Source organism: Trachurus japonicus, chromosome 21 (assembly GCF_045865225.1).
Source record: "Trachurus japonicus isolate A0001 chromosome 21, Traja_1.0".
In the NCBI taxonomy this organism is placed as follows: domain Eukaryota; kingdom Metazoa; phylum Chordata; class Actinopteri; order Carangiformes; family Carangidae; genus Trachurus; species Trachurus japonicus.
The window spans coordinates 20949791-20977772 of NC_140927.1; the positions used below are offsets into that span (position 1 = coordinate 20949791).

Consider the following 27982-nt stretch of genomic DNA (forward strand, 5'->3'; position numbering starts at 1 on the left):
GTTAGTTTCGACTGTGTGACGCTCGTCTGACTTGGCCAGCCTCTCGTAAAGTAATAAAATAATAATCATAACCGATTCATTTTATTGCGGCTTTTTTTTTTTTTTTTAGCTTACATGTAGTAGTTATAGCAAAAAATGGCGGCTCCGTATCATATTTATTACTTCTTCAACTCACAAAACTAACTGCCATTTATTTTCGACCCCCTGTCACAATGGTTCATTCATTCCACCAAAAATTTTCCACGGTGCTTGAATGCAACCTGTTGATTTTCCCCATTTCAGCCACTGAGACTGAGAGAGAGCCGACACCGGTAGGCTGTTCCTGAAAGAGACTTTAAATGAAAACTCAGTGCTTTTTAACCATGAGAAGAGATTAAACCGTATTTTTCTCCCCCATACAAATCCGGATCACTCACTATGAAGAACCTGCAACAAATCCAAAGTTTCTAACTCTCCACGTCTTGATGATGTCTGACTGATCCTCTCATCTCAACATTTCCTCATTCATAACCTTTAGTGCCTATAACCAGAAAAAGGGTTTCCTGGGAGTTTTTCCCCAGTCGGTGTGAGGGCAGAGGATGATATGATGCCATAAGGCCCTTTGAGACAAACTGTAAAAATGGGCTATGCAATTGTCTTGCCAAAAGTCAGTGATGGAGTGGGTTCATTTGAAGAAATTTACTTTGGGAGATTAAAATTCTTTAATTAGACTTGGATTGTTTTATGCCAGCAAAAGCCAAAGCTGTAGGCATAGGCTTTTGAGTTGTCTGTCTTGTGAATAAGATATCTCAGTAATACCTGTGGGAAAAAACACCCTTTAAATTAAATAAATTAAAATTGAAATTGAAATTGAATTTGGTGCAAACATTCATTTGGACCAAAAGAACATTTATTACATTTAGGTGGTAGCCTAAGGTCAAAACTACAGGTCAGTATGACCCATAAAACCATTTTTGAGCATGACGCAAAAATTCACACAACAATTAGGACAACGTTTCGGTCAAATAGATAATATAACTCTGGATAAACAGTCTGCTGCTGCCTTCAGATCTGTGTTTGACCTTTGAGATTATTAATTTCCACACATAGGCTACCCCCTTTTGAAATTGAAGTTCCCTTGTGTACAAATTCAAACAGGCAAACATCAAAAATGCACTTAGCCTACCCTTCCCTCTGACTGGAAGATAAACAAGGACGAAACTGATTATTTATTTACTTTTGCGCAGGATAGCTCATATGGGCAATAGATATATGGGGTGATTTCCCTCACTGACCGACTGATCTTCTATAAACCACTGTCAAGGCAGCGGTTGAATTTAATCTTAAATTATCCTCTGAAGCAGTCATTTCCTTTTTCTCAAAGGCCAATACAATTCAACCTAATGAGGAGCTAATGGGTTGAAACCTAAAATTTAATGTGTATCTTTTCAAGAGAGAAACAAGATTTCTTTTAAACTATCAATTATCAACTCTTCCCACTTTTCAAATGTTTTACCCCAGAATAAACTATTAGAGAGCTATTATAATTAAATTATCCTTATCCTTAAATCTGAGCTCAACAGTCTCTAGTCTTTAGGCTTGATTTACACAGTTTTATAGCCAATTTAATTAAATTATCAGAGTCTCAGGATGTTTTTGGGTGTGCTGATAAGAGGACATCCATGCACAGACACAAGTGACATTGACTTGTGCATTAACACATTGGCCGACATGTTGACAGTTCACTCAGCATGTTGACAGTTCACTGAGGGTGTCAGAGAGGTTTCTCTTATGGTCAAAATTGCAGTCACTTGATTTTATCAGGAAGACCTTAACACTAACCCACACAAAAAATGCTGTTAAACAATAAATGGTAAAAAAGAAAAGACAAAAGAATCAGTCAGTTTTATGTGTGTTGTTTGCCATTTGGTTCAGACTTTAATCTACACTGGAATATCTCAACTGCTATTTAAAGCATTGCCATGAAACTTGGTACTGACATCAGTGGTCTTCTTCATATCTCCTAATAACTCATGGCAGCTGCCTGAGGCAGACATTTTTAAGTATATTCATGCTTTCCCCCGATCCTAATAACTTTACTGATCCGTGAAGTTGAAATCTGCCCACTGCTACCAGGTCACAGTTTTCTCTGGGAAATATTTCAACAATTATTAGACAGACAAACCTTAAATTTGGTATGATCTCTTGTGACTCTGGAGATCCCCTGACTCCTCTATCATCCTCACTCAGTTAACCTTTGGATGAATTACCATTAAAATTGGCACACACACACATAGGCTATGCAAATCTTCGGATTTAGTGACATTGTGCAGCCTCAGATCCATACGTCAATCAAATATTTCATCCTTGTGATCACTCAAAGGGTTAAAACTCCATCAAAATGTATCTAAGCAGCTGAGACACGTTGGTCTAATAAAGTTCTGCTGTTGACTAAACGTGTTGCTACAATTTTGACGTTCAGATTTTTTTCCTTTCTCCATTAACCTTGGTGTTAAGTGGCTGAAGTTGTGCCACAAATAACCTTGCAACCATGCACTAAAAAATAAATTCCACCCCCATGGAGACAGAAACCAGACCACCACACTTTTAAATCTTATACTCAGTGACAAACAGTTCAGAGATATATGGATGTTTTCACATTTCACAGCACGTAACTTCTCAGTATCTTTGATTAACAGGCAGATTGGTGATTGCATCACCGTAGTGCAGAGTCTAAAGCAAGCAAATAATCTGCATAACCAATAAGAAGAAAGACAGGTTGGTGGTTCAACTGAGTGACGTCAGATCACATACTATAATCCCACCTGCCTTTTGGCTGAGGAAAGTAAACAGAATATTAATATCATGCAGGAAGTTGGGGATCCATGCATGGAGGCTGCATTCATTAAAAGGAAAAACTGGATAAATATGGTTTGACAAGAACGACAGTGCAACGAAATTCATTTCCTGACTGTCTTTGTACTTCAAGCTTGGAAAGAAGGTACTGACATGAGCAGTCAGCTGGGAATAATCCAGTTAATCGGATCTTGAACGGCACAGGTCATTGATCAATTGTGCTGTATAAAGCACAATTATCTCAGTAAACAACCCTGTGATGAAACAAATTTTTCCAGTTGACTGTTTTTTCTCAAGACCATGAAATGTGCTCGAAAAAAAGCAATCCACTGTGTGACAAAAACAAAACTGAATGCAAGCATCAGAGGCTATAATCACAGCGTTACTATCTGAAACCTTATTTCTTAATTAGTTAATTTGATATTACATGACAGCGGTGTGTATAATCTCTGGAGCTGACTAGAATAACAAATTAAACCTGTATCATCAACCAAATTAAATGTCAGAAGAAGAGGGAGAGAGTTTTAATATTCTTTATTACCAAGACATTAAATGTGAGGCGGCATTAGGAGGCTTTTCATGGCATATTTTAATGTGGTTATGTCATGGGCTGCTAAAATTCCTTAGAGACAGTTTCTAGAATAACCCATCTGTCAGGGCGGTTTGGTGAGGGACCGTCTGACAGCTGTTAACTGTGGAGATTGACGTGAAAAACGCCGACACAGAGCCTCTGCCTGGTCACTTGTGGCCCCGACTCCCGCTACATCACTGGAAGTAAAAACACAGGGGACTGAACACCAGAGGATGGTTCTTGCGAATGAAAATACAGTTAAATTAACTTTTTTCTTTTTTTTAGTCCAGGTTATTGTATTACAACATTATGATATTGGAAAAATTCATATTGAAAGACTTACACAGCTTTCACCACTTAGCAGACTTTTAACAGCTTTATAACAGCTAGGATATACCAGCTAATACATGAACTTGGCATCACCCATCATCATGTATTTTCATTAAACAGATTTGAATAATTTGTCGTTTTGGCTAACTTTCTGTCAGCCGATGGAGTTAGCAGTCCCCGCCCTCGTCCCTACGTCACCACATTCACGCGCATCCCTTGGCTGCACACACAGAGAGGACCGCCCCTTTATGCCGTTCTCTCTCCTCATTGGATAAAGGTTGTAGGATACAAGGAAAGTTTTCTCCTCGGCTTACAGCAGAGCAGAGTGACTGACAGACCCGTGTTTCAGACCAAACACTCTATAAGTGATTGCTGTCGGAAGATATAACTATTTAAGACTTATATTAACACAAACATTCTGCTTACTTCTGCTTTAATGGAATAGATTCCTGTCTATTGAAAAAAAGTGAGTTAGGAATGCAATGACTTCTGTGACAGTTTTTCTTTTACTTATGTAACTCATAGTTTGATAACAGTTTCATTTTACATGCAGCAAGCCTATCATTCTTACTGGTGTTAGGTCCTTGAAAATCCTGAGTGTATTCACTGCTCTAGATTTACAGAGTCTCCTGCTGTTTTGCTTGAAACGTGGATTAGCATTTTGCCAGACATCCTGTTTTCACCAGCGGAAGTTTTCTCCTTTAGGATGTCCAAGATATGACTGATCATCATCACATAACCTTAGGTGTAGTCACAAGAAGGAAAAAAAGAGAGGAAAGTCAAACCAACTACACTAAGAATACCTGGCAAAAATCAAATCAAATCAAATCAAATCAAAAGGGAACATGGGCTGTGGCTGTGTTGTATGATTTTATCACTGGGCCTATAGGTTACAGCTGACATGTTGGCGGTGGGAAAAGCACAGGTGGGAATGAAATGATAAAATTAATGATGTTTGACTTCAATTTAACTGCTGGACTCTGGTGTTTTGCACACAGGATCACTGTTTGTCATGGCTTATGGACACATCAATAGAAATTAGCCAATGTCATCGGTTTACTTGTGCTTTTTGATGTCAGGTCAAAAATATGACCATGATTTGATACTATTACACAGTACATGCACAGAACACTGAAAAGTTCAGATGCACTGACCGCAGTCACAAGATCAACAACCTTCAGATGAGCTTAGTATTTATTCAGTTAAATTACTGCTGAAAATTATCGCTGTTGCAGTTTATCTGATTTGCAAAAAGAAAATCTGCTTAATAGAAGCTGAAGCGAGCACGATGAAGTGTAGGACAAAGCACTCTTTGGTTGCCACATGTGTCTTTGACCTTAGAGCTATTCTAAGATTTTTGGACACCTTTGCCCTTTTTACAGCTTTTATTGACATTTCCCCTTTGGTGTGATGTCAGAGCATGTGATAGCAGCCTGAAAGACAACAACTGTGACCAAGAGACACTGAGAGGCAGCTTTATCTGCTCTTATACAGTGTAAACCATAACATGCCATGTAAATCTCATGATATAAACAGAAATATGATATTCCACAACATTTGCAAAAGTTCAGAAATAACAGGGCGATCCACCTACAGCTGTGTTTGTGCTTTGAGAGATTAATGTACAAGAATGTGTCTGCTTTTGTTACATGAAATAAAACAAAATAAAAAGAATTATTTGAACAATAACACTGCCTGAGAGTAAAAGCATCCAAGGTCATGAAAAAACAGTTAGAGATTATTGCTACTCTGAAAGATTTTAAGCATAAGAACGTGGCTTCAGTTCCATGGAAGCTGGAGAAACAGCTGACGTCACTGTGATGATTTATCTTGATGCCTCGGGCTCAGCGATTGCAGCAGGCTGTGTTTCGTGGCTGCACTATTAGGATGTGCTTAGCTTGCAGTTCTCATCACAACATATTTAAATTGTGCCTTAAAAACCCTTTAAAATACTGTCAAAGGATGCGGGCTGTTAAAGGATGTCACAGTTTAAGCTACTTTGGTGGTTTCTTGCTTTAAATAGCCTCATATTGTTGCTTTGGATTATTTTATTTAAAGATTAAATACAGTAGTTATTGTTGAAGTTATCTAGGCAGCTGCACTGTAAGTGAAGTTATCAACAGCCCTAACATTTCTCAACGCGATTTCTTGTGCAGATTTTAAGACATAAGATATTATGTAGACAACCAGTTGTTTCTCACCCTGCATACAAATGTATCTTGGGTTTTTTTTTTTGCCACAGCTCACAAGGGGTTGACAGCTGGATGATGAACTCTGTTGTCTCTGGGTTGGACCTTGTCCAACTGACATTTGTACATATCCTTTAATCAGAGAGCAGTATGTCTAAAACTCCCCTTAAACAAAATGTTAAAAGCAAGTGTAAAGCAGAAGATAAAAATCTGTCATGCAGTTTGGACATCTGCCTGCAACCTCTGCAGCCAACATTAGAATTAAAGTCTGAGACCAGAGAATAATGCTCCAAATATCATGGTGCCTGCAGACACAGAGAGACACAAAAACATGACGAAACATGGAGAATTTTTAGTGTGAATGTTTTTGTTCCCTCTCTTCTTATTCTAATGGGAAAAATTTGTACAATCATGTGAGCGCTCTCATGTAACCCCATTTTAATCCCTTTGTAGTTCAGACTGAAGTGTCTGTTCCACTTAGAGCTGAACTGTCCTTCCCTGCACTAAAGTAGTAGTTCTTTATCTGCACTCCTCCCCTTGTCATTTGGTTTATATTCCTGAGATCTTACAGCTACTTTATAGCTGTCAGTTGGTGGAGGATATACTCTCAGATCTTTGTTTGCTTTAGTATAAGAGACTGATTTGTTCTTAATTTAGGGCTCTTGTTATGTGGCAACCATTGATCTCTGTATGACGGCTGAGCCCATTTGCAAATATTACATACAGTATCTGAGTGAAGCCAAAGCCAAAAGATTTCTACAATAGCTCACGATTTCAGTCTCTCCTTGTGGTGTTGCATTCAGTTGCGCACACCAGAAAAGCTTGAGAGAGAGAAATCCAAACCCTGCTCAGTCTCTCAACTCCTGGCCAGTCACTCTATGTGAAGTTTGTTTGTTGGATTTTTCATTTCACCCAGAAGTCACAGATATTGTTGAGCCAATTCTTCTGCTAAAAAAAAAAACAAAGAAAGAAAAAGCTGAGCTCTACCTGTTCCACTTTAGCAGCAACACAATACATCATCTGACAAGAACACTTTCCTGGTAGACCGCTTGTAAAGTGAGCACAGCAACTCCATTGCATCACAACCGTGGATGTATGACTCACACCGGCTTTAGCTGGTAATCATCCCTCCGTCACCTGTAGCTGTCAAATCTGAAATACTGAGAAGACTGTTCTGCTCTTGTGCTGTGAGGAGAGCCCTGAGCCTTTTGTACATAAAAACTAAAGCCCCCATAATGTCGGTTTGGCATTTCTTGGGTTATGACAGATGGAGGTGTGATGTCCAATAATTTTGCACAATCATTTCAATAGGCTATACGTTATATATGATTGTGAAGGCCAGATATTTGATGTCAAAGCCTATATGAAATAACTGCAATGGACATAAAATAAAATAAAATAAAATAAAACAAAGGGAAGTAAAGTTAGTACAGTACAATTAAAGCAAATGAAGATTAAAAGGAACCACACGCATAGGCTACACACATCCTCCATGACCCCTGTCATCTCTATGCCTCGTGACGTAAGAGTCGCCTTTAAAAGACGCTGGATACAGGAGCGGAGCGCACTTTACGCAACACTGTCCATCCAGTGGGAGTCTCCAGTATGAGCGCATTACAGTTACAGTATTACAGTCAATCCAGAGGCAGTGAGTTAGAGATGAGAGACTTATTAATCATAGAATAAACAGTTAGAAGAGCCTACTTTAAGTCTGGGATGAATAACAAGAGAAGCTGGTGCGCTCACTTGAATTTGGTGCGAGAGAAGAGGAGACGCACGGTGCGTTAAGGTAACAGGTGCCACTCGTTGGTTACAATGTGCTTTTTCGCCTTTGTGCCAGTGTCGGTTTCGTAGGGAGGCAGATACGAGCTCTCGGCTTCAACGGAGGAATGTGCGTTTTGAACACAACGTGAGTCGCTCAGGTCTTATGCCCCAGACGGGACAAAACAAAAAAACAAAAAAGAAAAACCAGCATGGAGAGAGACTTAAGAAAGAAGCTGCTGTTCATAAACTTCAGAGGGGAGCGATGTGACCGACCTTAACTACGAAGAGTGAAGGCAAGCTCCGATGAATGGACCGCAGCATGTTTTCTGGTCAGGCTGGACTGAATTACAGCTTCAACCTGAGCGATGACCGGGAGCCGGTGGACACGCCGGCGGGCAGAGGGGACCTCTCCCCGGCGGGCTTCGTAGTGCTGTCCGTGGTGCTGGGCTTCATCATGACTTTTGGCTTCTTGAACAACTTCGTCGTCCTGCTTCTGTTCTGCAAATTCAAGAAGCTGCGGACGCCGGTTAACATGCTGCTGCTGAACATCAGCGTCAGTGACATGCTGGTGTGCTTGTTCGGCACCACTCTCAGTTTCGCCTCGAGTATCCGTGGGAAGTGGCTGCTGGGGAGCAGCGGCTGCAGCTGGTACGGCTTCATCAACTCCTGCTTTGGTACGTTTTTCTTCTATCTTTTTTTTTTTTCTTTCCCAAAAACGTTTTCAGACACTTTGCAGACGCCTGAGCAAAAACACATATCAGAAAGTAAATGTTGTATTATGTTATATTATACATAATGACAGCTCTATATCAAGTGGATGAAACACTTTTTATGGACATAATAGACACAACAGGATGTCTGACTGTTGTGTTTTGAATTATATACAGTAGTTTGCATAAACAGTTAAGTAAAAGTGATTAGATAATAGATAATAGATATCAATATGTATATATTTTACACATTTTAATGATATACTGTATGATAATAAGGCTACATGTACATACAGGCTACGAAGCACTTGCACATACATGCTGACATGCATGTACATATCACAGTAGGCTATACATGCATTCATAGATGCGTAGGCTTGGTGTCTATGTGCAAATGTGGGAAAGTCAGTTTATGTGTATCAGAATGCTTTGCTTGTGTTTGGGTATTTACTCAAGTGTGTGTGTGTGTGTGTGTGTGTGTGTGTGTGTGTGTGTGTGTGTGTGTGTGTGTGTGTGTGTGTGTGTGTGTGTGTGTGTGTGTCTGGAAGGCACCGGAAGTTGCCACCACAAGGTGCAGTAGTCATTGTCAGTTGCTGCGAACATGGCACCTGGTGCAACATTTGTGTGTGTTGTTGCTGTTTGCTCTGTGGATGTGATGGGCAGCCCACCTCTCTCGTCATGAGCTCAAGACCAATCCTGGACATTGCAGCTATAGATACCAGGCCTGTCATATCAGACTTTGAAGGTTAAGGGACTACGGTCTAGTAGTTACAGGCAACACCTGTTCACTCACATGGTATTACTGTATTTGTATTCTCAATAGAATAAAGTGAAAACCGATCAGTCCAGGCTCCACTTGTCTCAGACAATGGTAATGTTGATTGTGTTGCTTCATCTGCAGCTGCTACTGAACACTCAGTGTGACTCCTCACTGAAGGATATCACACCAAACGCTGCAGATAGGTCTCATTTGGGGTTTTGTTGTGTTTATGGGATTGATGAATGTGATTTTTCAGCCATATTTTTCTTATGATTGTGGCAACGTTACTAGATCATTTGGTGCATGATGCTACACAACTACACTTTGGTGCCATTTTACCTTCCCCCACATCATGTCACAGTAATGTCTTCCTCCCAACAATGTATACAGGGTGTGATCTGCTGAGTTTTCTTCTGCTTTGTGTTTTCTCATGCCCTGCTGAAAACAGGAAAGTTTTCAGGAGGATGTGTCCCCACTCCCCAGTGAAGTGAACTACTTCATGCTGTGTTTTTGAAGTCAGCGGGTATTCATTGTGACTTTGAGTTCATTCCCCTAAGGGCTTCCATACAGTAGTGCTCAGTATTTGTCGGCATGGCCTGGTAATGAATGCAGGAGATAGTGCACACTGACGTCCACTGAGTCTGTCCGTTACCAGACATCAGAGGCGTATACACAATGCTTATTTCATGTTGCTGTTTGCTGTTCTCCTGCAGATACTTCACCAGCAGTGTGTGTGTGTGTGTGTGTGTGTGTGTAGACACTCACAGTAATCTATTACAGTATGTGTTTACATGCTCACCTTGTGTTTAGTACATCTTGTCCTCCACAGTGGCGGCCTTGTTAAAAGAACAATAAAACAACAGTGCAATGATGCGTGCCTCCACTTAATGTGTATGAAAATAGCAAAGTGCTCAGGTTAAACTGCAAACAACCATAATAATACCTGACATGGATTATTCATTGCTTTTGTAAATATCCCTGCCACCATCCCCACCCTGCTGTTTCTCCTTCTGATGAGATAGCAGAGCGGGATGCTTCTGTACGTCCTTGCCGGAGCACGAACTCACACATCATGTGTAACAACATGATTGATCACCAGCTGCCTGAGGCTAGTTTCAAACAAGGATCAAATTTAAAAAAAGAAGAAGAAGAAGAAAAAAAGGCTTGTGAAGGATGATATTTATTTTTGCAGAGAGCAGTGAAAACATAGAAAGTCCCTGTGGGTCTTATCCAGATGTGCAATTTTCAACCTCAGTGTCATCTCATCTTCTCTGAAAGTTACTTAATCTGTCTGTTTGAAAAACCAAAGCTACCGCCAGACCACCGTCTTGACACTGTATGACTCATGTTTATTCACTCAATTTTCTATACATCAATACATTTATACTTCCTGCATCTTTTCAGATGTTTAACCACCAAGGTTATTTCATTAATTAGGATGTTGACAACAGGTATTTCAAGTCTTGACTCAGACCTGACCTTATGTGGTCATTCTTCTTCAGCGTATTATAAATATGAACTTGTCGGGGGTTAAGTGTCTCCTGTACTTCTGCTAAAACCTCTAGGTTAAAGTCAGAAAGAATAACAAATAGACGATGTGGTGAGGAGGAGACCTCACCTTGACTCTATCAATCATGTTCCTACAACCAAGTCCTCCTTTGTCATCCATTAGAGGAAAGGTATCTGAGAGTAAAGTGAAGAATTGATCAGTGGAAGTCGGCTCACTGGTTTTCATTATAAACAGATGGTTTCACAAACTGATTGCAGCAACACAGTGATTAATCCACAATGTCACATAACATGTTATTTAAAGTGTGTCATTATTAACCCTCATTAATTTGGTGTTCATGTGCGATAATCCCTCAGATTTTAAAGATATTAAACCATGAAAGACAGCAGAAGCTTTTGACTGAGCCATGTGTCCAATTCAATCTTCATATTATTCAAAAGGTTAAAATATGATTATCCAGATTAAATCCATATAAATTACAGTCAGACAAACTAATTCCATGATTACAACTGCTCAATGATAATCGTCACTATTGTGCAACAGTATTGGCGCTCTATCTTATTTCCAGCTGGTGCATGAGGCTTTTGTATCGCAGGCTTGAAACACAGCAAGGTATTAAAAATGTAATGCCATTGTAGAATATAAAATCCTATAAGCTTTATTTTTAATGAGACTAAAGGTGTCTGTTTCTCCAGTCAGGTAATCCTCAGAGGGAAACATAGTGGATGGAGTCAGTCTTTTTTTTTCAGCTTAACATTTTTCTCCATGTGATTTGTCTGACCTCTTTCCATCCAATACATTAAAACCTCATCATTTCCATTATACATTATTTTCTAGATTGCACCAAGAAAAAAGCATTGTGCTGTGTGTAACGCTGTAAAACAGTTGGAGGAGGTTATATAGCCATTACATTTACCCTACATAAATAATGAATTATTCTCTTGGAACCTTTTCTGTTCCCTGTGTGTTTGTGTAATGACTCTCAGAGCCAGAAGGGGGAGACAGAAGCGCTACAATGCAGGTTTATTACACATTATATGCAGTAGAAGAATTAAAGAATAAAAAAGTCAGTGTAACTTGGTGGATAACCAATGAGTTTTGGGGAGAACGATAAAGATTAATGGCACAACGGAATAAGATATGGTTTTGGCAACACAGGTGCACTCCCTGTTGTTGGTCGTGGGATCATATGGCTCTAATCCCATGGTTATGGAAACTGGATGATGAAAGCTTAGTTGAGAAAGGACACAAAAATATGTCCCAGCATGTGCAATGATCTGTTCAGATTTCACTCCAGGAGGCCTGGGTGAAGATAGGGTGAGCGTACCCAAGTGAAAAACCAACTATTTCAGTCTGTGAGGCCATTGCTAAGGGTTACTGCCTTCGTCAATCATTCTAACTTGAGGACAGGCATCTGTCCTGCTGTCAAATGAGACCACACTGAGGGAGGTGGTGGTGGTGGTGGGGACTTCAGAGCTAATAGTGATTGACTTTGAAAAGTGTGAAAACTGCTGAGAGGCTGTGACAAGGTAGAGGGAACATGATGATTTTCACAGTTTTTGTACGTATTTAAATATATCTTAGCTATGCCAGTCCTATGTGGGCCGACCCCTGATGACCCTCTTGTTTTGTTTTTTCAGATTTAAAAACTTGTTTGATGGTTTATTCACCATCAGTAGTCACAGCTGAGGCAATGCTCACTCCTACTAATTGCAGACTTAAAGCAGATATCAGTGGAATGTTTTTGTTAATATAAGTCCTAAATAGTCCTATTTTCCGTCAGCAATCACTTACATGAAGTATTTCAGCCTAAACACGAGTCTCTCCGTCACTCTGCTCTGCTGTAACCCGAGGAGAAAATTTTCCTTGTGAGATACAAGTGTTATCCAATGAGGGGAGAGAACGGCATGAAGGGCTGTGTGTGCAGCCAAGGGATGCGCGTGAATGTGGTGACGTAGCACGAGGACCAATTGATGCCTGACAAGGGCGGGGGCTGCTAACTCATGGTGCGTTCAAGGAAACTCGTACTTTGTGTTTTTCCTTCCTGTGAAGTCATACCAGTTCGATCTGGTACGAGTTCACGGGTCGGAAGTTACGAGTGGCCGTTATAGGGAACTTTCACAGACAACAGGACGGTAAAAACACGAGCTACGGGTTACCTGGAACGCTACCAAGTCGTAGTTGTGACTTGAAGCTGTAACTTACGGTTTCAAAAGCCTGCCCTGAACACAGCATTAGCCGAAACGGCCGTGCCACTGATATCTGCTTTAAGGTATGACTGTGATTCTGGAGGCGGTAGAGCAGGTTGTCCTATAAAGGCAGGATCAGACTACACGATTTCAGGCCGATTTCACACGATTTTGTCGTGGCCAACACATTTCCAGCGTTGGGCCCGATCATGAGTGTTGGAAATGATGAACAGACGTGTAATGTAACATAACTGAAGAACAGCGATTATACTATATGTCTAGGACGCTCTACGACACTGTACCACCCCCAGACGAAAAGTCTAGCATGTTAGAATTTTTTTAATTTCTTGGCCTAGTCTGATATCTCCTACGACGTGAACCTTGATATTGACCAACAGGCTGACAGAGTGCTCTGACTGAGGTATACACATCCATTACTGTAACATACCTCATCTCTCTGAAGGACAGCCAGTCATACTGTCCTCTTCACCAGACCCCGAAACAGCTCCACGATCGTTTTTTCTTCCTTTTATTTTTCATGTCTGAGCAAAAGACTGCTATCACACAGCGCTACAATATCAATCAATCATGATCAATTACTAGTCGGGGGCGGGTCTATACTTGTAGTGTTGCCAGTCTCCCGACCAAGACATGGCAAGAATTTATGCCACTGTGATTGTTTAATCTGACATGGTGACCATTGTGAAAGACAAAAAAATCGTGTAGCCTGAACCTGGCCTTAGGCAACACACTGAAATACAAATTCTCTGTGAGTGGGATGTGATGTCAGCGATGCATTAACATGTGTGAATAGGTGAATGTGAATCACTGAGCAAAGTACTTTTAATGGTTGCTGAGACTAAAAAAGCCCCTTATAAATCTGGTACAATTTACTTTAATCCTAGTGTATATTAGACTTTCTGAGCGACAGTAAAAAGAGGCTTTCAAGCCTTTTGTCACGCTTCTTCTACAGCCTGTTCTGTGCTCTACCTCCTCATTCCTTAAATGCCAGACGTCAGAGTATTTTGAACTCCACGTCACCGACACATTATAGCATGACTAGTCCAGCACAAAGGTTTTGCCACAAATCCGCCCTTGTTTTTGAGTTATCATGGCAAATATCGGTAACATCATGACACTGAAAGAGGAGAAAATGAAAAAGATGTAGAGGGAGATAGTAATAGGTTGGTGAGGTTGGATTTATTTGGCCATGGCTGTTTCAGGGAGCATTACTCCTCTGCTCTAAACGCTGAGTTTACACTGTTCTAGTCTATAATGCAGAAACACACAACAGAAGAGACATAAAAAGAGTTGTTACTAAGGCCATGTGGGGGCTGCTGCACCATGACAATGTGTGTTGAAACTAGAGTCATGTCACAGAGGGGATTATTTTCCCCAAGCAGCCACAGATAAAGAATGCAGAGAAACTAAATTTACATTTAAAATGACTCATTTCCACAGTTTGGACCCATTTCAAAATTGAGTTTGTTGCATTGTATGCGTCTGTTTACCCATGCTTATACAGTGTCCCGAGAGAGATGCCGTAGTCTGTGCACAATCTCACTAACTAATATGAATGCCACTGACATTTTGTGCAGACTGTAATGGTTCCCAGCAGATGGATCCACCTGATGATCACCTGACTTTTTATCCAGTACCATCATCTGGTCGTCATTTTTGACCATATTCATGCTTCATGAAAATGGTGAACAATGGTGAACAGCAACCTTCCTAATGTCAATATATCTTAGCATTGCCATGAGAAAATGTGTTAGCATTTAGATAAACATGTTAGCATTTAGTTAAATATGTTAACATTTAGTTAAATCTTGAAGAACTGCTAGTGTGGCTGTAGACTCTGGTATAATAAGTATTTTCTTCAAAGAACATCTTTCACTTTAAACCTGACCCAAAAGATCTGCTCAAGATCATTTTCAGTTTGTCATGGTTATTTCTACGGGTAGGGGAAAAAATTGATACAGCATAGCATTGCAATATTTTGCATGGCAATATTGTATTGATATGCTGATGCCAAGTATCGATCTTATGTAACAGAGTAAGAAGTTAAACTTATAAGAAAAACAGAAGTTTTCATTTGGAGGCATCATTTGAAGTAACATATTGCAATACTTCTAATAGGGCTGCCCCCGACCAAAGATTTTCTTGGGCGATCAATAGTCGTGAATTAGGGCCATTAGTCAACTAATTGTCGCAGCGTTTCCCATAAATTAATGGGACTGTGGCTGCCACGCTAAATCACTCATTGATTGATACGTTTAACCCGAGAGTAACTTTGTTGTCCACATTAAAACATTAGATAGAGAAAACAAACACTATTGTACAAGGACGCCAACGTTTTGTTAGTGTTTCCGCATGTGTGTGAGAAAACCCATGTCAGTCAACCTCTAATTTCTATGCTATTTTTGGTTTTCTATATTGCTAACATTATGTTTCATTTTTCTAGTGAGTCAGATGACTTATACACTCACTCCAATATCTCTCTGTCTCCCTCAGGTATCGTGTCCCTCATCTCCCTGGTGATCCTCTCCTACGACCGCTACAGCACTCTGACTGTATACAATAAGCGTGGGCCAAGCTACCGCAAGCCGCTGCTGGCTGTCGGGGGCTCGTGGCTGTACTCCTTGTTCTGGACAGTGCCCCCCCTAGTGGGCTGGAGCAGCTATGACATAGAGGGGGCAGGAACAAGCTGCTCTGTGTCCTGGACTCTTCGGACAGCCCAGTCTCACGCCTACATCATCTGCCTCTTCACTTTCTGCCTGGGTCTGCCTGTCCTGGTGATGATCTACTGCTATGGCCGGCTGCTCTGGGCAGTCAAGCAGGTAGAGAAACAGCAACAGTATATTATGTGTGCTTGTGTTCAATAGATCAATGTACCCATCTCGAAAAACAGGTACCTAATGAGTCGGTATGTGACGCCCAAGGACCCTGACCATTCGTCAGGCTGTTGACGCATTGGGAGTGAGACTGTGTTGTGTGTTCATGTCATTTTCCTCTTAAATGCTGAGTCATACCACATATTGAATTTACCCTCTAATGAAATGTACCTTTACACTGTAGACTTGAAAGAAGGCTAAGATAGCTTAACATCCACTTTTCCAGGTGAACGTTTGAATTCATATCATTTAATTATTGAGTCCACTTGTATTTTTTAAGGTCAAATAATTTACAAAAGGCTTGTGGAAGCTTTTCAAATCAATGCATAAATCCCCATGAAAAAGCGCCTGTATTAATCATTGCAACGATTCAATTTCTGTGTCAAGTAGAGCGGCAGACAAAACCAAAGTGCTCTTCTAAGGGTTCATAGAAGCAGAATTATAAATCGCTATATTCAATATACTTCAACCTTAAACAAAGCTGTGTGACTGAATTGCTCTTTTGTGACAATGACCCTGCACACCACCGACAGAGCCAGAGCGTCATGAGCAGATCTTTGCCTGAGAAGAGCAAACCATAACATATGGTATTGAGCAGCCTCACAGAATACAAGCAGAGCAGACCCTCAGGTAATGGCAAGGTCACGGCCAAGGTCTTCATGTTCCCAAGACTGCACACTGGGCACTTGGCGCACATGGCCCCTCGCTCGCTACACACATCTGACCGTGCTCGTGTTAAGTATGGGCAGAGGACGAGGAATTTTCAGAAATGTTTTTGGTCCGCTTGGGGACCATGAAATAGCCAGTAAAAAGAAGGCACAGCTTCCCCGTCGTCTGCTGGGACTATAGAAATAGCTTCTTTCTGCTCAAATTCCTGCATCTTGCTGGAGGGAGAATCCACTTCCTCCCGGGAAGAAATGTGTCTCACACACACCACGGTGGAGGGAAAAGTAATATACGGTTATTGACTTGCATAACTGACAATGTGCCTGATGCATGCAGCTATCGGAAATGCTACAGTATAATATATTCGTTAAAAAAAACTCTATGGGCCTCTCCACCATTGAAATATCTCAGTCGGACACTTTCAACACATTGTGGTGCCACATGAGTAAGAAAAATGGCTCCCTGTCAGTCACATTAAAATCCTGGGATGCTATACTCATCCATCTCAGACCATCTTTTCTAAACGGAAGTGAGAGACAATGGGAGATGACATGATTTGATGACGTGACATCAGGGAAATATTCAGCACAGCTGTAATGAAGTTTGACGGAAGTATTTATAGGGCTAAATACGTCAGAAGTAAATGTCAGGTTTTGATGACAATTGACGACCAAGCAGACATCCATCACTGAGAAGTCTCTCCACTCGGCTCTTTGAGCTGAGCACATGAGCAAGTAGACGAATGTTCATAACTGAGGAGCTGCAGAGTCTGTATCTCTTTTATGTATCATGTATCAAAATGAGTCAGGAAAGAACAGGAGAATCATCATTTGAAGTTTTCTTCCGTGAGGCAGGTAATGGAAAAAATGTGTCTTTTTTTTTATTATTGAGGCAGCTGTAAATAATAAGTTTTGTTATATTTTAGCTGATTCATAATGCAAACTTTTCAGCGTGCCATGCACCGGTGGGAGATGAGGCTCAACACATCTTGTACATTCATGGAACCAAAGCACTAAATTGCGTTAGTTCCTCACAGATCAGCCCGGGGCCGTCACGGCGCTGAGCTCAGAAACAAGACTTTATCTAAACAGTCTAAGTGGATCCAGCTGTAAGGACAGTAGCTGGACTTCCCGGCATCTTTTCACCATATATCGATGTTAAGTTCATTTCAAAAGTTGATGGCAGAGGCGTGGAGTTGTGCTGAGTTTTAGGGAGTGACCTCACTCTTCCTAAGTAAGTTAAATCCTTTGCTCTCCCAGTGATTTAGATAGTTTAATCCCGAGAGTAAGGGGGTTAGCACGGCAGGGGATTATCATAGCATTCCACTTCAGACAAAATGTAAGCCACTTAAATATCCACTTGTTTCTTCTCATCTAATCCAGTGTTTTTGAAAACACTCTGGACCTCAGTTTTGGCTTTAAATCCTGTACATATAGAGATTATTAGAATATGATTGTGCAGGATAATGACGAAGAAGGAGGAGTACATCTTTTTTTTCTAAGTCTCTTCTAAATAAATCTTTTTTTTCTTACCCCCCAAAATCAATAAGCAGCTTTAGCAAAGTGTCCTTCACCTATAATCAGCCCAGTGTGGGTCACACATAATGAAGTGGTGACAGTAACAAACATCACATACTAACCCTCCAGGCTAATAAATTTCACGTCTTGTTGCATCAGAAAATTATTAACCCCAAATTGCATGAGGCAAAGAGAGTTGAAAGGCAGAAGAGTGGGAACTTTCTGTAGACTCACGCACACTGCGGGTGTGTTTTGTAGACTGTGAACGAACCAGTTCGCTCGGAAAATTATTTCATTTTCTGATTGTGTCAAGCAGCAGCCAGATTTAAAGATTTGTCCGTTACAGTGAACAGACCTGATCATAAAACAAAGACAACAAAGAGGGAAACCAGTCTTTACTGTAGGTAAGATACCAAAAATATCTCAACAGCCTGACAGCCAAAGTGATTGAGTGTGTGCACTAACACCATGTTTAATACACTGCAAATCACATATGGTGCATTCCTATATTAGAGAGATCATGTATATTACAGTGAGACTTTGGCCTCGGTCCATCTGAGTTATATTTATTAATGTCTCTAGTGGGAGCTTATAATGTCATGTTGCATTCAAAGAGTCATAACTCTGCGAATATTTAAGCTAGAGACGTGTCGTTGTTTTCTCTAAAAACTACGGAATCGTCGCTATCGATTGCTCACGTGAACGAGGACACCTGCCGGTTTCGTTATAAAAAAACAGAAGAGATTTTGAGCAGTCTTATCGTTCATCTGGAGCTTTTCTGCCTTGTGTGTTTTCATCATCGACTCTAATCCGTGTGCTTTCCTGGAATAGTGTCACGTGAGTTCGATAGCATTCCTATTGGTCAGAGTAGACGCAGTCACAGCCAATCAGAGAGTCTGATTCAAAGGCTTGGCTGTATGCCCCAAACTTAATGGGATGAAAAAAGCTAGATAAAATTAAAAACTGTTTTGAAATTTTCTTTCTTTCTTATTATCAAATTATTTTTGTCTTGATTTTGTTTTATGGGCTATTTATCCTACTTAACAAACTTTGACTGTTACTAGCCTTTATTAAATCAATTAATTAGGCCTAAGTGGTCTCCTGAGGTGGTTCTGATTCTGAATGTGTGGCACTTTGTGAAACTATTAGTTTTCTTAGTCTACACCTAATACAAACATGTCATATTATGTATACACTGACAGGGTATTTGTTGAGATCATTTCTCCTGTCTGTATTGGCCATTTTGAAATATTTTTAAGAGCACTGGTTGGCAAAATCCTCACTCCTTAGGTAATTTGAACATTTAGAGTGGCTGAGTTTAAGTGTTTTTATTCAAGTTCTTCTTTTTTCTAATATTGATTTGTTGCATGCTTGCAGAGACTAGATCGAGAGATGTGTAATTTTTTTGTAAACATTTGAAAAATATTGTGTCACACATCAGCCTATATGGTATTGTATTCTGTCCTGTTCAGACAGACACAAATAACTCCAAAAATTTGATTGAGCTGAAGAGCCTCAAATTTTTTATGGGAGCTGTCAAAGAATCCAAACAAGTTGGAAAAACTAATTCACTCTCTGCCAATATTAACTTTGCAGAGCCAACAGTACGCAAGCTTGTACACATCAGCAGGGACTGGTGATGTGAGCTGCAGCAGCCAACGTTTGCGCTTCACTCTGATGTGTGGCAAACGTTGGCTGCTGCGGATCACATCCCCAGTGTGATTACACAACCTGTTGCGCACACCTGCATGACCATGACAGGGTGATGCTATAGGGCATCTATTATCTAAGCACCTGATGGCAATGAGTGCTCTGCCTGAACTGACTCTGGATGTATTGTGAGAGCTGGATAGTTTTGATGCAGTTTGAATTCCCCCAGTGACAGTTATTTGTGAAGTAAAAAAAACAACAACCCAAAAAAACCCAAATAAAGCAGTTTCACATTAAAAAAATCAATGTTTCAGGATGTCAGGAAGGGACTTGGACTGCCAGCCAAGACACTGCTAATTTTCTTCGGCTTGTTTCTCTTAAAATCTAAAATGAAAAAAAAAAAATCCTTTATGTTAAAATATTTATCCAAAAGAAGATCTTCAAGTGTATTTTAAAAATACGGCTTGTGGCAGACAACTACAACAGCGATGCACGCACAAAAGGGAACACGCCACTGGAAGACGACCAAATGAAATTCCTGTTTCTATCAAATAAGCACACAGCTCAACATTTGTATAACGTACAGTTACCTGTCTTTCTTTTAAACACAAAGGGACAACAACATGTAGTTTTAAGTGTGTGACATCATCCCAATGTAAAGTCCTTGAGCTGAGTGGGAGAGCACAGATGGAGCCAGAAATAGAAACACTAATGTGCAGTTAGCCGAACGATGTGGAAGCCAACAAGAGAAATGATTTGGCTTTTGAACTGGGCAAATTATTACTGATGTGAATAATGCTGGTGTTTTTTTTACGTGGAGGAACTGACACAATGCTTCATCTCAGAGGGAAGGTGATGTAGTAAGAAACCCCTTCACCTTCCATCTGACTACAAATCAGTGTAAAAGTCAACAATAATGACACCTTGGTTCTTTAATATGAGTTTAATGGATATTTACTGGATGAGTAACTATCTCATGTTATTGAAGTTATGACGTCCGTGAGTGGAGCCGAGATCTGGTTTGTCGAAAAAATGAAATGAGCTCACATAACAGATGGGTGATGAAGGGCTGAGGTTAAAGGAGAGCAGTCTGTATTTGAAGACATCCTAAGAGTGATGGTGAGAGAGCTTTAATTGGATTAGTATTATGATGCAGCTTTAAATATATCTATCAAGATATATCAAGAGACCGTCTGTGTGTAAGTACATTCTGTTGAATTTCGTTACAGCTCCTAATCTGCTCAGTCCTCTCACTAATCTTCCTCCCAGACTGAGGAAGACCAGTTGTGCTCCTGACATTTTCATGTCTATGTGCAATTAAAGAGGAGGGTAAACAATTGGTAACAGTGCATAGGCATTAATGGGGACTTTATGAAAATATAACAGGTTTTTTAAATTGGTTTTCTACTGTCTAGACAGACAGAGCCAGTCATTGGATTTTTTTCTACTTATTTTTGTTGTTTGTGCGTGAAAGAGCCGTGAACTAATGGAAATTGTTGCTGTAATTGATGCTTCCCACAGACGATATCATCATGCGTGCTCAGCTGGTGCATTCAGAGCGTCCTTAAGTGCACAAAATTAGCACTCACAAATAATAAAGTCTTCGTAAATGTGACATCTTTAATGTTTTTTCAGGAATTGCAAGATGCCTAGAATTATGGTAATTAAAGATGGAAATGAACCAATACTGGAAAAAAAAACCCCCATCAAAACATGTGAGCCTGATCCCACTCTCCTACTTTCACCCACAGGTGGGCAAGATCCGAAAGACGGCAGCCCGGAGGAGAGAGTATCACATCCTGTTCATGGTTCTGACCACAGCTGCCTGCTACCTGCTGTGCTGGATGCCGTATGGCGTTGTGGCCATGATGGCAACGTTCGGCCCGCCTAACATCATCAGTCCTGTGGCCAGCGTGGTGCCCTCGCTGCTGGCCAAGAGCAGCACTGTCATCAACCCTCTCATCTATATACTTATGAACAAACAGGTGAGACAGCAACAGGTGTTTTTCTGTATGCATGCATATGTGTGTGTGTGTGTGTGTGTGTGTGTGTTGCTCAAACACGAAGTGACCATTTTGAAAACCCAGATACAATTTGACAGGAACAACAGCTTTATTTACACAGTAAAAAAAGACAAATTACAACAGCTGAAATCATACAAATGGTCCATTTAAATATTAATTCAAGTGTAAATAAGAAGAGAATTCACTGACAAATCAAGGTCAAGAAACACCCTAAGGCTGTTGGGAGTGAAACGCGACCTTCACTCTTCATATGTTCATTTAACAGGTGCTTCTTTGTCTCTTCCTCCTTTTGGGAATGCTGCAGGAAGCTACAGGAGGGAAATGTATTCATATGTATATACTATATAGAAAAAAATGTAATGTTGAACAATTCTTTAGAGGCAGTGTGTGTCGCAGCAGTTCCCACAATACTTGCAAAAGAAAGAAAAAAAAACAAGATATGAAAGCTAGGTGTTAAGAGTAAATAGCAGAGAGGAGGTGGCTGAGAGGGCAAAAAAGTAATAAACAGCGTCTCTGAGCTCGTTTCTCATCTCACTGCTTCACCCACGCCCCTTAAAGTCAACGTCAACTTCCACTACAATGTCCTGTATTTAATATTGGCATTAACACTGTTACAGTGAAAAAGATCAGAAATTCAATTATACTTCATCTTAAGGATCCCAGAGAGAAGTAGCAGCACCTTAGAGGTCACGCTATTACTGCTCATCTCAGGTTTAAATTGCCCAGCTGAGACATAATTAAAAAGGGAATTTGGCACAATATTAAGATGTGGAGATGAAGTTGCCAGAAGGAAATTGCACTCACTCAAGTGCATCCAGGGAATTAGTGATATCTTCACCACAGCTGGATGCCATTTCTCTGGCCACAAGCATGCATTATAAATCTGTAAAACACCACGAGTGGAAAAAAACAAAGAAAAGAAAAGGAAGGTCTTATTGTACAATCGCCTCTCACGACATTAATGACAATGGTGTCTACTTGCAGCACAGTACAGCACAGACAGTTAAAGACTCGGCCCTGATCTTGACTTGCATGCTCTGTGCATTGGAAAGTGATTGAAAATCATTAGAGATATACATGTACAATATTGTTTAGGGTTTCTGCACCTTCAGTGTGTTACAATCACAAGTACTAAAACATTTAGTTATTCATTTCAACGGAGAAACGGAAAACCTACAGCAGAAAGAGCTGAAAACCTGCATGATTTTAAACAAACGCTGAAATCTCCCCATGTTAAGTGTCAGAAATGGTTCTTTGCGTCAGTTTCATAAACCTCTGGTACAGATGTTGAATTGCTGACTTTAGGGACCGGAGTCCCCCCCCCCCGTCCCACAACAGCTTCTAATGACATGCCTTATAATTAACATGACACTGGGGCTGCGTATCAAAACGTTATTCTTTTTGCACCGTGAGCAAACTGTGTCTAAAATCTTAATATTAGAAACGATCAAGTCTATTGTGTATATACATATGTTTATTTATTAGACACCATTCGTCAGCTGCTATATCTTCAATTGTATTAACCAGTGTGTGAGATGCTGCACATCAGTGAGGAGAAGTGCTTCCTATGATTTGCAGTGGTTTTCATCAATGTGATGAAGTACTTTAGACATGCATGTAATTCACTGAATTAGTCATTACTACCTGGTTCTTTCACCTACACATAGTTTCTCAATTGAATGTCTAAAAGATTTACTTGATCACAATATGCTGTATATCAGTGTTACAATACAAAAAACAATGATAGATGGTTTTATATCTGTTGTCAATGCATACTGTGAAGTACTGCATTTAAAACTGGCACCAAAATCTGATTTGTTGAGTCTGAAAATGTTGTGGTGTCAGCACAGTTTTGTGATTCGCCATGATACCAACCCCAGAACCATCAACATACAACAACAACTATTAGTATTACTACTTCAACTATACTACAGAGCCATCTTCTTCAACATTCATAAGACTATTCAAAGTAACATTTCTGTGACACGTTTTCACAACTTATACCGAACCACGACCAATGGCACAAGCACATTTTGTAAAATAGCACAGCTAGTAGTAAAAATCTCTGTTAAAGGCAAGATTTTTCTAACTGCATTGTCTGCAGCAAAAACTATATGAAAAAAAGAAACACCATCCCCCTTTCCACACTGAGACAATACCTCCAGAGCTCGCTGCTGATGTGGTAGTGACTCACTGTAAACATAAAAGTCCTCCTCCTAGGAGGAGACAAAGCAAATCTGTTCAAATTCCTCTTTTATAATCATCTTTACTCTGAGCTGTGGATGCGTACAGACCAATATTAGAGGATTCAGAGAATACGAGACATTTATAGTTGTAGGAAATGAGCTTCATGCTTGTTACGTGACAAGGAAATAACCCTGCAATGATGTGAACAGACGCAGACACCCATCGCTGCAGCGGTAAGCTCCAGGAACTACTTGGCCATTCTGCGCACTGGTGAAATTACATTCAATAAAAAAGGGTGAAAGTGACCATCGAAAAAAACCGGGGCTGGTGTTTGCTGAGGCAGAGCTGAGAATCCCCCTGATACAGATCACTTCAGCGAAACCAACTGCTCCGCGCCTCTCGTGGCAGCCGCACTGCACGGCACTGCAGTCCTGGCACAGTATGTACTGCATGTATCCAAACAGCCCGCAAGGCAACCCGAGGGAAGTGTTCAGTCGACCACTAGGCACAGGGTTACGGCTGTTCTGAGCACCTGTTTGTTCTGTTGATCCATTTTGGCCTCATTTATTTTCATTTAATTAAAAAAAGAAAAGTGTTACTAGAGTACAAATAACACGCAACACGGCTTCTGATCTCATGAGAAGATATGAGAATAATGCCAAACAGGAAAAACCTGCAGTAGAGCGATGAAATGTACAGTTATATGACTGATTCTGCCTTTGTCCCTCTGCACGTGTTGCAGCTTTAACTACGCAAAAGTGTGTTTGTGAACATGTGCGGCATTTGTGACATTCAGCTTAGACGATTTCTTTGCTGATTCACGACCCTTTGGACCAGAAACAAAAAAAAACCTTAAATCACAAAAATCCGCCGTTATAAACAGTGGCGTTTTCCTTAAAGTGGAGAACCACTCGTTCCTATTGCAAAAAAAAACAAAAAACACACAGATTTTTACACCATTGAAACACAGCCAGTTATTGAAAATTCACTTGTCTATCTAAAAACACTGATCTGTTGCTACCCTAGTCAGCTCCACAGCTAACGTGGCTCAGCTAAAGCAGAGAGAAACATCTTTTACAGATCCATTTCGGAGACTCTTGCCGCAGGTCTCTGGTCTAGTAAACCATCTTGATGAAGACAAATTCTTTCCGAAGCCTCCACGCTGATCCCTCCCTGGAGGGGGGGTATGGCTTATGTTCTTCATGGGTCTAATTTGAAAGTTGTAAGCTTCAGCCTCTTTGTCTCCAATGGTTTTATTGCACCTCTCCCTTAGTCAGCCAGAAAAGGCCAGTGTGTGTGTGTGTTGTGTACATCAAGGTAGGTCAGCTTTCATTTCTCAGATGTCACAGTCGACGGTGCTGAAGCCTGGGAGAGTGACCCGGCCCTTCCTCCTCAGGTCGCTCTCGGGGCCCGTGTTGATCCGTTGGATCAGGCTCTTCTCATACAGGAGGGGATGGTAGGCACCCAGTGTACAGGCAGCGTCGTAGTAACGCTCGTGGTAGTGGCACAGGTCCGTCTGCCTCATGGAGGGAATGTACTCGTACACGTGCACCTGCTCGCACAGCGCCATCATCAGGAGGATACCTGCAGTGGGGGAAAAAAAGAGGGACAGGTTGAGGTATTCGTATTCAGTAATTTCCCAACTGACCTTAAATCTAGCAGAGAGGAGTGTTGAAGCTGTCCAACACAGCTGCAAATCTGATCTGGGGGCCATTAAGCAGCTTGACTGCAGCAGATGGTTGAAGGAATAGCTTTGGGAAAGACACTTATGTGCTTTATTGTGGGGACTTTGAGAATCTTGCTCCTTTAGGAGAAGCATTTATCATTATAAAAATCTCCACTGGATCCACTCTGCACAAAGTCAAAAGTGGAGGATGGCGGTTATACCCATTAGTCCTTGGGTACACATGCGATTGTTATGTACAAGCGTGAGGTACAAATGTGCAGAAGGAGCAATGCATGTTCAGCAAAAAAAAAAGGACAGAACTGAATACATAATATATGAAGTCAGTGAGTTTTCCCGCCTCAGCAGGCGCTGCATGGTATCTTCTGTACACACCGATACGTTACCAGCACACTGAGATGTCGGCTCCCTCATACATTTTGTTACCTTCCTTGTTTTTCTATCCACCTTGCTTTGTGTTTTCCTGCTGATCTCTGTTTATCATGTTCTCGCTGATGATTATTATTCAGCTCACAGCCCTCCCCCCTCTCCATTGTTGCTCTCCAGTGTGATCACACACGCACTGAGCAAATTGCTTCCTACAGAATGTGTATGTCTGTTACGTTGACATGTGTTGTACAACACTTGTCCATGTGCCTTCTTTTCTCCTGTCTGACACCAACCTTGTAACACTAATTAACTACTGATTAAGCTCCAACATGTACTGTACACAACAAGTTCACCGTCAGCACATCGGCAGCACAACCACAACAAAAGAAAATTCATTTTAAACCTGTCTTTATTAATTTTATCTTACATATTTTCCACAATTGCACATGTATACCAGCCATCAGACTCATAAAAACACTGTTGTACTCAAGGATGAGTCAGCACAAGTGCCAAACACATACCCTTATATAAAACTTGTCGTGACCCATGTATGTGCAGGGTATATAAAGTGAAAAACGCCTGGCCGTGAGTCACACAAATTAAGTTTGATGAAACAGAAATGAAAGGTCACCGCTGAGTTTCGGAGAAACTGCCTCTACTCCACCAGTGCAACAAGCCATTAGGGGGAAATACTTTCTCTTCTCAAGCATCACTACCTGTTGACTCTGAGGACATGTAAGTGCACTTAGACATGATTTCTGCTTAATCAAACTCAGCGAGCAGACCACTGCCACAAACCCAGTCCATCTTCAACCTTCCCATAACCTCTTGTTCTCCTGGAGTTGCATCGAGTTGACATTATATTTCCCCCCCCACCCCTCTCTCTCTCTCAGTTCTACAGGTGTTTCCTGATTCTGTTTCACTGCAATCACTGGTCGGCGGAGAACGGCAACATCTCCGTGCCCTCCAAAACCACGGTGATCCAGCTCAACCGCAGAGTCTACAGCAACACGGTGGCCTGCACCGCCCAGATCTCCACCGACGCCCTCAACCAGTGCAGCAGCACGCCGGCCGCCCGGCACGCCACCCCGCCCAGGTCGCTGCCGGAGCCTGAATGTCCCGAACCCAGCCAGAGCACAAACACTGTCATCACCCAACACCAATAACTCACATCCGACAACTGCACTTGTAGTGTTGTGGACTCACTTTGATGCATTTAGACAGTAGATGTGCTATTTGTGCGAGCTTGTGTTTGTACAGGACAGAATCATTTTTTGTGCACGTCTGCTAGGTTTGAGTTCTCTTACATGTACTAGATGCCCATAGAAATACACATTGCTTGGAGCAGATGAACTATCGCTTAAGTGTTCGTTCAATGTCTCATTCACCAAACTTCTGCATTAAGATCTTCTATAACAATTTCCTGTGAAAGCTTTCTGTTTGATTTGTGACCAAAGCTGCAAAGATTTAAAATCATTCAGCCATTGATGTTCGGTGATACGATGATCCAGAAATGTGTAGGACTGGTTTGGTCGGGGCTCTGTGCAGACCGGCTGAGCTCTTCATTGTCAGAAAGGTATGTCTTTCTTCCTTAACTTATGTTGAAACAGGAAAGGATCTTCTTCAAACTGCTACCAAATGTTGAAGCACAAAATCCTTCCTTGAAACCATGAAAGAACAAGTCCAGTCTAAAAGTACACAATCGTCAACATCACAGGGCTTGCATTCACACAGTAGCTTCAGGCCAACACTAGCCGCTTTCTTACTGATTGAATTAAATTCTCCTATGTCAACATAAACCTCTACAAAAGGATTGCATTATTCGAAATGCCTCTGTATGTTAACAGCACCTTATTCATCCATTACGACACTGTTCTTACATCACATGTTATGCATGAGAGCTGACATCAGCCATAGAAACAAAGAGTTGTACTTTTAGTTTCTTTGGACTCAGCAACATTTTGAATACGACTCGGGAGAAAATGTTTATTGCAACTTACGTATACGCCTGTGATTGTTGTTATTTTTTAATGGAATGAATTGTTAATCTTATCGTCCGAGTATGGAAAAAATCCTCTCCATGTATGTATATAGAAGCTTTGTTTCCACAACGCTCTTTGTTTCTTAAGAGAT

General features: G+C 40.9%; 2 protein-coding genes across 2 annotated transcripts in view; one reads left to right on the plus strand and one right to left on the minus strand.

Moving 5' to 3' along the window:
- Positions 1-7566: 7566 nt before the first annotated feature.
- On the plus strand, positions 7567-27038 carry LOC146965187 (vertebrate ancient opsin-like). Its single transcript, XM_085764620.1, has 4 exons — positions 7567-8363; positions 15373-15698; positions 21337-21570; positions 26743-27038. Exons 1-4 carry the CDS (start codon positions 7997-7999, stop codon positions 27013-27015), a joined length of 1200 nt encoding a protein of 399 aa, XP_085620746.1. The 5' UTR covers positions 7567-7996; the 3' UTR covers positions 27016-27038.
- Positions 21679-27982, minus strand: part of st6gal2a (ST6 beta-galactosamide alpha-2,6-sialyltranferase 2a) — a 46699-nt gene continuing 40395 nt past the window's right edge. The window contains exon 7 of the mRNA XM_085764619.1: positions 21679-25380. Coding sequence (XP_085620745.1) covers positions 25133-25380 — 248 coding nt within the window. The 3' untranslated portion in view covers positions 21679-25132. The remainder of the gene's footprint in view (positions 25381-27982) is intronic.